At 43.3% G+C, this 12599-nt stretch overlaps 1 protein-coding gene across 1 annotated transcript in view; it reads right to left on the bottom strand.

Annotated features, from left to right (window-relative positions):
- LOC117873301 (cytochrome b5) overlaps window positions 1–9731 on the bottom strand; it is a 29410-nt gene extending 19679 nt beyond the window's left edge. Inside the window, exon 1 of the mRNA XM_034762517.1 lies at window positions 9522–9731. Within this exon, the coding sequence (XP_034618408.1) occupies window positions 9522–9656 (135 nt within the window). The 5' untranslated portion in view covers window positions 9657–9731. The remainder of the gene's footprint in view (window positions 1–9521) is intronic.
- Window positions 9732–12599: the final 2868 nt, after the last annotated feature.

Raw genomic sequence — 12599 nt, 5'->3', positions numbered from 1 at the left:
TTTCCTTTAATGGAGAACCTTGGAATTTCTTAATACATACTTGGCCAGGTCTACATTAGAAAAGTTGTATCAGGATAGCTATACCAAACCCTTGTCGTGTAGACACAGCTATACACAAATGCTTTTTCTGATATTGCTTATGCCAGTTCCCCAAGCAAAATAAATTACATCAGCAAAAACACTTTTATGATGCTATAAAACTGCATCTACTCTACGGTTTTGGCAGTATAGAAACGCTGCAAAATAGAAAAAAAAAAATCACATACCTAACTGACATTACGATATCAGCATAGTTTTCTACTTTAGACTTGGCCTTAAATTCCCAGAAAACTCATAATTTTAACAAAAGAAAACCGTGATTAGAAAAATTGTATCAAATAAAGTGAACTTATCAACTTAGTCAACTGTCTGTATTACTTAATATTCTGAAACCCTCCAAGTGATACAAGTCATTAATCCTTTTCTATGTCAGAGTTCAAAGCTTCATGAAGTTAGCCACCCTAATTAAGCAACTTTTCATACACCATGGGTTAAGGCAATATCCATGAATCTTCAGATTTGTGTCCAGCACTGAAGATGGGTTAGCAATCTTGCAAAATCTGGATCCATAGTAAAGAAAAGGCCACTATCAGAATATGTGGGTCTCCACTATAGGGAATAAGGAGCAGGAAGCAGCACTGGCAGGGAGTCAGAATACTACAAGCACTTGAATTTTATAGCAGCAGGCCCTTTGATTGCATTTGGGAGAGACTTAATCCATCGCCACTCACTTCAAAAGGATTGAAAGACTGCTCCCAGAATGACTGATTCCTTCCCCCCCCCGCCCCACCTCAAAACATGGTATACTGTATAGGGTGCTTTTCCAAATAAAGTAGCTGACACTAAAGTTATCTGATGAGTTCTATACTCAGCTAAGTTTTCAAAAACCTGGAAGAATGATTTCCATTTTGTCTTTGTATTTTTAAACTATTACAGCTGCAGAGGGAGCCAAAGAAATAACTGTTTTTTTGTTTTTGTTTTTTTTTTTTTTTTAAATAATTCACCTATCAGTTGAGTCACCATGGACAAGTCAGTTCAACTCTGTGCCCTTTGCCCCATCTGTTAAAGGGGGAGGATAGTAGGTGGAGGGATAGCTCAGTGGTTTGAGCATCGGACTGCTAAACCCAGGATTGTGAGTTCAATCCTTGAGGGGGCCACTTTGGGATCTGGGGCAAAATCAAAATTGGTCCTGCTAGTGAAGGCAGGGGGCTGGACTTGATGACCTTTCACGTTCCTTTCCGGTTCTAGGAGATGGGATATCTCCATTAATTTAATTTAAATTTATTTACTCTTTATAAAGCACTGAGAACTATTAGAAATAAGAGCCAAGTATTACTTCTTTTAATTGAATCTGCACAAATTCTAGTAAGTCCCCACAAATGCTTTTCATGCTCCTTAGCTGCAGTTCTCAGAGCTAGGACTTTGGAGTCTTCTCATACCATCCCCCATGCTTCATCAATATTTTAGTTATGTGATACAACTGAAAGGTTCTGCTTGCACACGTTAAGATAGCATGCACACGTTACATTCACAGACTGTTACATTTAAGCAGCACATGCCCCAAAGATACTTTACCAGTGTTCTTTGCTGTGTAGGTGGAACTAAACTATACTGTTACATTACAGAATGATGCTATGGAGTCCTGTAATATTGTCACTTAGGCTACCTCATACTTGGAGCTAGGGGGAAGGGGGAAGAGAGGGTGCTTCCCAGCTTACACAGACATACCAGTGCTAGCTCTGCTTGAGCTAGCATGTGAAAAACACAATGTAACTGGAATGGTACAGGCTAGCTGCCCAAAGTACGTACCTGTCCAGGCCCTCTGGCTACATACTCAGACAGCTAACCCAAGCCACTGCCCATTTTACACCAGCTACAGCGCTATTTTTGAGCAAGCTAGTTCGAGCGGAGCTATTATGGGTACATCTACATGTGCTGGGAATCACACCCAAGCTCCACTGTAGACAAATAGATTCATTCTGTCCATACAAAAAAAAAAAAAAAAAAGAATAGTCACATGGTGAGTTCTACAGTGTTGTGTTGTGACATAGTACTCTGACACAGTAGTCTCCTTCCTGCATCCTGGTAACATTTTATTTTTTGTCTGTAACCTCCCCAAATTCCATTTTTGAGATAGCTGACTAGCCTCTTATCAGATGAATTTCCCCCAAATTGACATCACAGCTAGAGCAGAATCAACTGGAATTGATTGTCACACAAAATACATTTTCTACCTTTGAAAATTATATTGCTAAAACTAACTTTTGGGTGCAAGTCCCTGGAGCTGATAACTAGATAATACAAACGGGAGACTGAAGATTAGACAAACATTAAAACAGATGTTGTAGTGTGTTTCTAGTATTGATCACATCTAGAGTTTTTGAAGGGAGAGGCACAATTCAGATCCTGATCAACAGTTTCTCTGCCAAATCTGTCTCTCCAAGGGTCTGATCCAGTTCCACTGAAGTTAATGGCAAAGCTCTAATTAACTTCAACAGGAGCTGGATCAGGCCACAATATGTTTCAGTCTCTCTTTTACAGGAAAGAAGTACTCTTCAGTTAATCACACCAGACTTGCAGATTGATAAGGGGATCACTATGCTTAGATATGGGGAAAAAAAGTCAGAAACCTGACAGGCATCCTTTAAAGCCTGCCATTTATCACTTATCATATTTACAAAGTCTGGGCTACTCCCTATACTTTAAATATCTTAACCATTTAAAGAGCACTAGGTTCTCAAACTGGGGTCATGATGACACGGTTTCCTAAAGGCGGGACCTGAAACTATGGGAGAGGCATCTCAAATATCTTTTGTAATAGGGCCATAGTACTGAACAGATTGAGAACCACTTAAGTGCAATATATGCAAGTTTAAAAGCCTCAGTTGTATCCATCACTTTTTTCAGCTAAAAATCTACATTGCGAATCCTGTCTCATACCCAGGACTTGCAGAGTAATAGCTCTCCACAAGCTGGAGTCTTTGCTGACCTTCCTCTTCCCATGGACAAGAGATAGACTTGTTCAATAAACCTGTTCATATTTCTGAGAACTCTCCATCATCCTAAACAGTTTAAAAAAAACAAACAAAACAACACACAAAGCTGTTGGGTCTTCCTTGTCAATTTCCTCTAGGACCCAGAATGTAACCTATCCACCACCTAAAGAGCCATAAGCAGTGTGAATTGATTTAAATCAACATGATTTAGAATCACCAATTTTAATTATGATTTATATCAGCAAGCAGGAAATCTTGATTTAAATAATTGATCTGAATCATGTTCTGAGTTGTACTTTTTAGTTATTTTGCTAAATAAAGGCTGATTCTCACTGGTTGGTAACTATTAAAACATGTTGATTTGCAACTAACTATATAGCAAGGGTTCTCAAACTGGGGGTCGTGACCCCTCTGGGAGTCACAAAGTTATTACTTGGGGGGTTGCAAGCAGTCAGCCTCCACCCCAAGCCCTGCTTCGCCTCCAGCATTTATAATAGTGTTAAATATAAAAAAACAATGTGGGTTTAATTTATGGGGGGGGGTCGCACTCATAGGCTTGCTGTGTGAAAGAGGTCACCAAGAAGTTTGAGAACCACTGAACTATAGCCTTTACACTAAATATGGTGCTTTTTGCTAATTAAGAGGATACACTACATCTATACAAATTTATTTAAGCAATTATATAGCTTAATGTACATTTATTCAGATTCTTTTTACATTTTTATTATATTAGAAAACAGTGAATAATACATGTTTTATCTACTATTCAGATTTTACTTGTGTCAAGATCTATTTTGGATGAAAACTCAAATTTAATTAATAATGTAAAACAATTGCATTTTATTTTCTGTTAAATAAAAACTATAAAAAGTTTACTAAAACATGTTTTGCACTTGAAACTAATTCAATAAACAAAGGAAGTATTATCTGTAGAGTTAATACATTGAACTGATTGTTTTTTATTACCAAGTCCTTCAGTGTTTTAGAACTAGTAGATCTCATCCCCTCACACCTTGAATCTATGAATGAAAACTAAGAGGAAAACAAGCTTTCCAGCTTTTTTCAACTCCCAATTTTTTATTTATTTTTTTTTTTTTAAACTTTGCATGAACTAGGCATTGAACTGAATAAACTGAAATGCAGAAAATATTCTTTGCACCTGCAGAAAAGGCTATGCTGTCAAAAGTTAGTTTAGGGTACTTCAACGAAACGTCAGTTCTAGATACATAGCCATAAACTTCCACTCCTTAAGTAGTTTTACTTTCTTTAAAACTTGACAGCAAACGTGTACTATTTAATTTAAATGATTTTAATAGATAAGTTCAGGCTTCACCATAGACTATCAACTTAAAATTTAATTGGAAACGATTTTTTAAAAAAGCTTGTATTTAACTTAAATTAACAAAGCTGATTTCAATAAATTGATTTTAAAAAAAATCTTTATCCACCCTACACATCAAGCAAACAATATTGTCCACTCCCTGCAATTCACAAGTGTTTGCAAGAAATGATCTTTTATTTAAGGCGTGGAACAGACTTCTACGGTCTTCTCCCAGACTCCCTCTTTGACCTTCGGCAAGCTAACCTCTGTTCCACCTTCCTCACTTTCACAATGGAAATAGTATTTACTTAACTCACAGGAGATACACAAGTGGAAACCGCTAGGTATTGGGTACTACTGGGGCTATTTTTAATACAAATCTATTACCTTCCAATTGATTCATGCATTGCTTTTAAGCAAATTCACTCCCACAAGGAATTGCTGTATATAAGGTTTAAGTCATTTCATCGTTGGAACAGGCAATTCTCTCTCCTGTTAGCACGAAACAATTTATTTCAAGCTGATATATTTGTCTCTGTTATGTAAGAGTACAGACAACCAAAACAAATTTAATAAATCTTATGTTGCAGAAACGTATTCTCCTGAACTACCAGGTTTGATTTTGTAGACATGCCAGAAGACAATAAAATATTACAAGTTTTCAACCTATTAAGAGGAATGCAGTAAATACTTTAAAAATGCGTGTGGAGGAGAGGTGAAGAAAGGAAGTTAATGGCTTGTGCTGCACTATTACAGGTTCAAACCTGCAAGAAATTCAATGGATATGAAGGAGCCCTCAGTACTTCTGAAAAGTAAATCCTAAATGGCCATCAAGTTTTTGCTATGGTAGGATGTAACCTGAGTTTGAGTAACAGTGTTATTACAATGGCCCAGACAACAAAGATCAGATGTGGCACATCCAGTGAAAGCATTCACAGCTTTCCAGCATGTAGTGAAAATACCACAGAAACAGGATAGTCCAATGCCCTCTCACCTACGTATGTGATGTAATGCCTTCACAGAATCAACTGGAAGGAAGCTCAAGAAGTCAAGTCCAGCTCCCTGCACTGTGGTAAGCTCAAGTAACTCTAGACAGGTGTTTGTCCAATCTGGTCTTAAAAGCTTCCAACGATAGGGATTCCACAGCCTCCCTTGTAAGCTTATTCCAGTGATTATGTACTCTGATATGGTTCCTCCTAGTCTAGAGTATGTTAGGACATCAGATGAGCTGCACACAGAGTCTTAAAAGCAGCCAAGAAATACAAATGCCACCAGTCTTATTAAATGATGCCTACTAAGGCATGATATTTTCCCCCAGACTCATTAACCACACACAACTGTACACTCCAATACTGAAGTCTTTTTTTTAAAGACTATTAATTTAGAACAATTAGTTCATTGTTTAGAACAATTAGTTCAAATGTCCATTTCCTTCACTTGAATTTGTTTTTATTTACCACCTCAACCGATAGTACCACTAAGTACAGCACTAAAGTCAATAAAGCTCAGTTTCAGAAATATCCATTCAAAGATGTTGAAATACAACCTCAGAACTTTAAGACTGTGGTCCCACTCCTTTCGCTTCTTAATGGCCCTGTAGAGCTGTGGTTCTCAGTCTTTTGTACTGGTGATCCCTTTCACATAGCTAGCCTCTGAGTGCGACCCTCTCTCTCCCCCCCCCATATAAATTAAAAACATTTTTATATATTTAACACCATTATAAATGCTGGATGCAAAGCAGGGTTTGGGGTGGAGGCTGACAGCTCGCAACCCCCCATGTAATACCCTCGCAACCCCCTGAGGGGTCCCTACCCCCAGTTTGAGAATCCCTGCCCTAAAATGATGTTGAAGTATTGAAGAGATATGGACACACTAAATAGTCTCAATGTTGCAGCGGTGAGGGTACCAAGCTTTCAGTCTTCATGATCAAACTGTGTTCTCATTATAGCATTACCCAAATGAGCTTCTATACTAACAGAGTTGCAGTATCTTATAAAAACAGAGTTCCCAGACATGTGCAAGATGACTATTGTACTACATATGAACCAAGTGCTTAAAAAAACTGAAAGCATAAGGGAAACATCTATTACAAACAGCAGATTCAGCCCTGTAGAAAAGTTGTCACAGTATCAAAAACTATTAAAATTTTTATTATTCAAAAAATGTGTACATACTATGGGGGTATCATCAAATTTTGCACATTAAAAATATTCTATACAAAGATAAATAGCTGCATATGAAGCCTCCTCTCAGTTACACCAATGTAAGAGCAGAATTTGATGCTGAGCAACTGAAGTGTTCCTTTGCAGCCTGAATAATATTTCTAGTTGATCTTGCAAATTCTGGTTATGGACAAGTTATTCTTTGAGAGACACTATTTCTACACCGCTTACTCATGTGTTCTATAGATATTAAAACTGGAATCCTTTCATTGTAAATGGAAAATAAGACATGTTAGTTTGAAAATGTTTGTACAGAGGTTATTCCCTTTAATATTTACAAATTGCATTACACACACACACACACACACACACACAGGGAAGAGAGAATGATTTAAGCTGTTGTTTCTGAACAAACATTTCATTTGTTGCTGGAAGTTCACTGGCTCTCTCTCTCAAAAGTTTTTCTAGCATTGCTACCTGCCAGGTGAAAATTGGCTTAGTCAGAAAGAATTATTAATTTCAGTAGCTGCATGAAATCTCTTCCCACCCACAGGATTTAATCATCAGTTACACATGGACCTTGTCTGCATAAGCAAGCATGATGGCCATCATTTACCAAAGGTGCAGTTCCACTGGTGACAGCAACAGCAAGACCTACAGTATAGGCAGGTCTCATGTTCTCACCACAACATCTAACCCCACTCAGATTTATGCTAATTTAATCCAACTCCCATCCCCAATGAGGCAAAGATTTATAGATTAACAAAGCTTGGGTTTTATGTATCATCTAGATTGCACAGCAGATAATTTTTCCCCCCTCTAATCTTTTAGAGGATAGTAATTTTAGGTAAAAAGAACAAGTTAAAAAAATTAGCATGAAAATTAGGCTTGAATAAAGACTGGGAGTGGATGGGTCATTACACGAAGTAAAAACTATTTCCCCATGCTAATTTTTCCCCTACTGTTACTCACACCTTCTTGTAAACTGTTGGAAATGGTTGATTACTACTACAAATTTTTTTTTTCCTCCTGCTGCTAATAGCCCACCTTAATTGATTAGTCTCATTATAGTTGGTATGGCAACCCCCATTTTTTCATGTTCAACGTGTATATGTATCTTCCTACTGTATTTTCCACTGCATGCATCCGATGAAGTGGGTTTTAGCCAACAAAAGCTTATGCTCAAATAAATTTGTTAGTCTCTAAGGTGCCACAAGTACTCCTCGTTCTTTTTGCTGATACAGACTAACATGGCTACCACTCTGAAACCTGTCACCAAGTAATTTTAGGTGTTACCTGCAACAGCAGATAAAACCCTTCTTCACACAGAATATGAGTCAGTACTCTGTTAAAGATTACTAATGAATACATGGAACTCAACCCTGCATTTTTGTAATCCTGAGCATTTTACTTTGCAGGGTTCACATACGTCTATGTAGTCCTTAAGTGTGTTTTAAGCCCCCACTTCAAACCATAAGAATCTGAATTCTCTATTGCTGCGTCTACACTAGTATGTGTCTCACCAGTAATTCATCACTGATGCAGACAGTAATTGTGGGCACTACTGTAGACGTATGACTTGAGCATTTCACATAAATAGTGAAGACAACTACCTTCTCGGTCTGCACTACAGCTTCTACCAGTAAAGCTGCACCAGCAGTTAGTTAAAGCTACAAGTACCTTTGTATAGACAAAACCTTAGAGTAATCTGCATAGGTCCTGAAGCACAAGTATTTAAAGCACACTTACATACCAAAGCAGGATTTTGAAATAATTGGAGGCCTCAGTTTTACAGACCCATACATATTTTGAGCCAAAGCCTATTCAAAGTTACAGTAAATTTGGAGTAACTCCCTTGAATTAACTGAAGTCACACCTGTGACTATTTTGAATAGCAGAGCAAAATTTTGGCCATCATATATAAGTTGAATACTTCATAGTGAATGAACCAAGGATACAAGATGAATGCATTGCCAAATCAGATAATCTAATTTTAAAATCATCATAACGAAGAGAATTTTTTCAAAAAAAAAATTAGGGAATTTGTACAGTGCACAATTGCTCTCTTCATTGCTGTTTTATTAAGTTATTGGAAACAATGTCATTAATTATGCACCATCGCATTCGTTCACTAAATAAGTCAGGGGCTCTGAAAAAACGAAAGGTGATCATACAGTTAAAGATGATTCTAACACATGCCTACAAGCTTAACTGTTAAAGCTAAGAGCTCACTCACTAGCTTCATCACATTCATATTTTCTTAAATGCAGCTTTTCTATGCTGTTTAAAGGGGGGAAAGGCAAACATGCGCCATTAAAATGCACAGAGTGAAACCAGGTTAAATTATATCATATGCCCTGGACATCAAGTTTTCAACACGTCAGGCTTCCAGGAGAACGACTGGGACGTTTTGGGGACCCGTGTGTTGAAACAGGCAGGGTCCTGGGCATCGGAGAGCATGCGCTGCACTGCACAAAGAATGAGGCAGGGTTATGTTTTTGACCTCGATCCCCGGCGAGCAGCCAAACCTACAGCCCCTTCCCCCTCAGGGAACAAAGGTGCTTTCTAGCAAACGCTGCACAAGAACCAACCGCAGTTTTCAAGCCCTCCTAACTTGGCCAACCCAACAGTCTCAAAAGCAACTCTGAGCAGCAACTCCCCAAGTCTAGCACCTCCTCCTACTCCTCCACACGCTGTGACTCTCCAAACTGGTTTGAAGGGATACCCCCACGTGTTCCCAATGGGGGGGGGCGCACCCTTACCCCTACGCGGAGAAGCAACTATTTTTGCTCAGGCTCTGACCCCAGAGGCCTATGCGTAAGCGGGACGTTCTGATACAGGTGGTCAGGAGTTTTGCACCCCGTCCCCGGCTTGCGAGTGCCCAGCCCGCGGGGGCAGCGGGTGCTTTGCCAGGGGTCCTGAGCGGCGCTTGGCGCTGGGACCCCCCCAGCGCTCCACCCACCGCCAGGGGATTTAAACCCCCCAGCGCGCCCCGGCACTCGCCTCCTCCAGGAACTTGGTGAGGTCGTAGATGCGGTGGTGCAGGAGGATCCAGGTGCTTTGGCTGTGGTTGTGCGTCTGGATCTCCTCGAGCCGGTAGTAACGGCCCCGCCACTCCTCACGGCCACTCGCCGCCATCGCCCCAGCTGAGCAGCGCGCGACCCTCCTCTCGTAACAGCGGCTCTCGACAGAGTAGGAGTGACTCAATCCCCCCCCCCCCCCCGGGGCAGTCTTATCACCACGCGCGCAAGCTGATTGGATGTCAGGCAGCGCCCGGCCTATCAGAGACCGTCTCCTCCCCCTTTCCCCGCCGGCCCCTCATTGGCTGAATGATGAATGAGAGGCTTTTCCCAGTATTACAGCCTGTTTTTTGCCCTTAATTCTAAGAAACTGTTGCGTCGCGGTTTGGTTACATCAATGGGGGGGAGGGGAAGGACACAGTCTCGTGCCCTCCGTTCAACTCTCCCCACCATACGGCCGCTATTAGCCTCGGGATCACGTGACGCTGCGAAAGCTAAACGCCCCAAGCAGTACCCGAGACTGAGCCCCGCCCCCTTCCCCCTCAGCCCCTTCTGGCTGAGTCCTGCCCACACGGCTGTGTCCCATTTTTCCCTTCCTACACTAACCGCTGCACAGCCCACCCCCCAGTATAGGACCTGGCCCGGAGAGCTGCTGCTTCGTAGGGGAACCGCTCTCTGCATCCCACGTGCTGTTAATGTGGTCCCTGTCTCCAGGAGCTCCCCCCCTCCGTGGTCTCCTCTTGTCAATTGCTCGTGGTGAAACCTCACTTCTCAGGCTGCTTAGGACTAGAGCTCCCCTTCAACCTTCCTTTTCCATAGGCCTTGCCGCTCTCTCATCTTCCAAGGCCACGTCCCAATTATCCTTGTGTACTAGTTCAATACAGCGCATTCATAAATTCCCCTGAAGTATGAGAAGTCCCACTTACTAGGGGAAGCCAGAGAAGGCAAGCAGCGGTGTAAGGCGGGAATTCCTCAATGAAATCTGTAAGCAAGAAATCTCACATTTAAAAATGGAGAAAAACTGAGCATAACTTCAGAAGAAGTGAAAGAAACAGAATAAATAGTTCGGTGTAGGGGGCAGCAACCTATTGCCAGTTTAGAAATGGATGTTACCACCAAATAGGCATGTTGTACAGACAGCTACTGCCTAAGATGAAGTCTTATTCTGGGCCCCTAGATTGATGATGAAACTAGTTGAAAATGAGGGTAAAATTGCATGGAAATATGTCTGTTTTTCATCAAATTTTTTCAACCAGCTGAAAAATTAGCAGAACAAATCTTTAGCCATACAAAGACATTTCATTACAATGAATTGTGAATTCTGTACTGGTGATTTGATCATCTCCTTAAATGTAATTTTCCTTTCCTCCAAACCATTCAGTAAACACGTGCTGACCCTTGTTATGCCATTTACAACTGTAGCCGGATTGTCACAGTTACGCAAATCAGTGAAGTCAAAACGCTTCAGTATTAATTAGCAGTAAACGCTTAATTGAAAAGAGGAAATGCAGTAATCGTAAAATATTGCGACAGAAATGTGTAATTCCCCTTCTACTAGTTAAGCTCATTTTGCTAATTTATTCAGGCAACTTCCATTAATTAAATTCAAGCTATACTTCTGCAACACTAATGGATGGTAATGGCGTCACCTCCGACTTATTATCTAGACCGGGCCTTAAGGGAATCCGGCGATTGTTAGTTTCATAGTTTCACCCACCTGGTGGTGACTGACGAGTCCCCCGGGAGCCCCGCAGGTCGCACTGTGGGCATAGTGCAGGCAGCGTTGCGTTTCGTTTCAATCTCACACAGAATGTGCCCAGTGGCCCTTCAGAACCATGGGGGAGTTTTAATGTGACTTCGCCTCTCCTGCCAGACGTGCCGTGTGGCAGGGGGCGGCTTGGACTGTAGGGGCGCTGTGTGGTCTCTGCATTGTCCTGGTACCCGGCCTTGGGCGAGGAGAGGGCAAGCTGAAATCTTGAAAATTGGCGGGAGAGCGGCGAGGCGGAGCTTCCACGCGCCACGACAATTATCTGGGGAGCACGGTGACACCCGCAGCAACTTGCTGTTAGCACGCAGGGTCTGCAGGAGGCCGGTTTTCCCGTCGTGTGCTGGGGCTGGGCTACATCTGCGGCGCATGTTTGGGCCCCCTATACATCTCCCTATTCGGTATATGCGTTGCACAGGGCGGGATCTCAGCGCCTCGTGCCAACACCCGTCCCCATCACCCAGCAGGACGTTGCTGCTGCCGTCTCTCGCAGCCACTCCCAAGATGCTGCTAGCGCAAGCTCGGCGCTCACCCGGCTCGTTCGTCCGTCGAGCCCCGAGCTTCCCCCGGCCGACGCCCGCGTACGCAGCCGCCTCGCGCACCTGCTCCAAGCCGCGCGAGCTGAAGGCGGCCGGTGGCCGCGGGAGGAAAGGCGCGAAGCGAGTGGAGGGAGCGCGCGGTTAGCATGCCGACTCGCCCCCTCCCGTGAGAGCGCCGTGCTGCGGTGGGGAGAGGGTCTAGGGGCTGCCCTGGCCTGGTTCCGTCCCTGCCCCTCCATTTGACACCCCCAGTCACTTGTCACTACTGGGGATGGGCGGGGGCTTGGTCCTTCTCCCCTTTGCCCCAGGGGAGCTGCTTCCTCAGCTTTATTCCGGGAATAAAGTACTGCACAGAACTAACCCCATCCACATTTTGCGGAAAGAGGAGGTTCAATAGTGATCTGATAAATCTCTCAGCAGCCCTCCTCCTCCCCCCCATTCCTCATGCTCTAAATCAGGCGCAGGCAAACTTTTTGGCCTGAGGGCCGCATCGGGTTTCGGAAATTGTATGGAGGACCAGTTAGGGGAGGGGGTTGCGGCCCAGCCCCCATGTCCTATCTGTTCCCCCTCCACCCTGGGACTCCTACCCCATCCAACCCCACTGTTCCCTGATGCCCCCCCCCCCCCCCCCCCCCCCCCCCCCCCCCCCCCCCCCCCCCCCCCCCCCCCCCCCCCCCCCCCCCCCCCCCCCCCCCCCCCCCCCCCCCCCCCCCCCCCCCCCCCCCCCCCCCCCCCCCCCCCCCCCCCCCCCCCCCCC

The sequence above is a fragment of the Trachemys scripta genome, chromosome 2 (genome assembly GCF_013100865.1).
Source record: "Trachemys scripta elegans isolate TJP31775 chromosome 2, CAS_Tse_1.0, whole genome shotgun sequence".
Taxonomy (NCBI): Eukaryota; Metazoa; Chordata; order Testudines; family Emydidae; genus Trachemys; species Trachemys scripta.
Note: the sequence above shows the minus strand (reverse complement) of the source record. Positions and strands in the feature narration are given on the sequence as shown.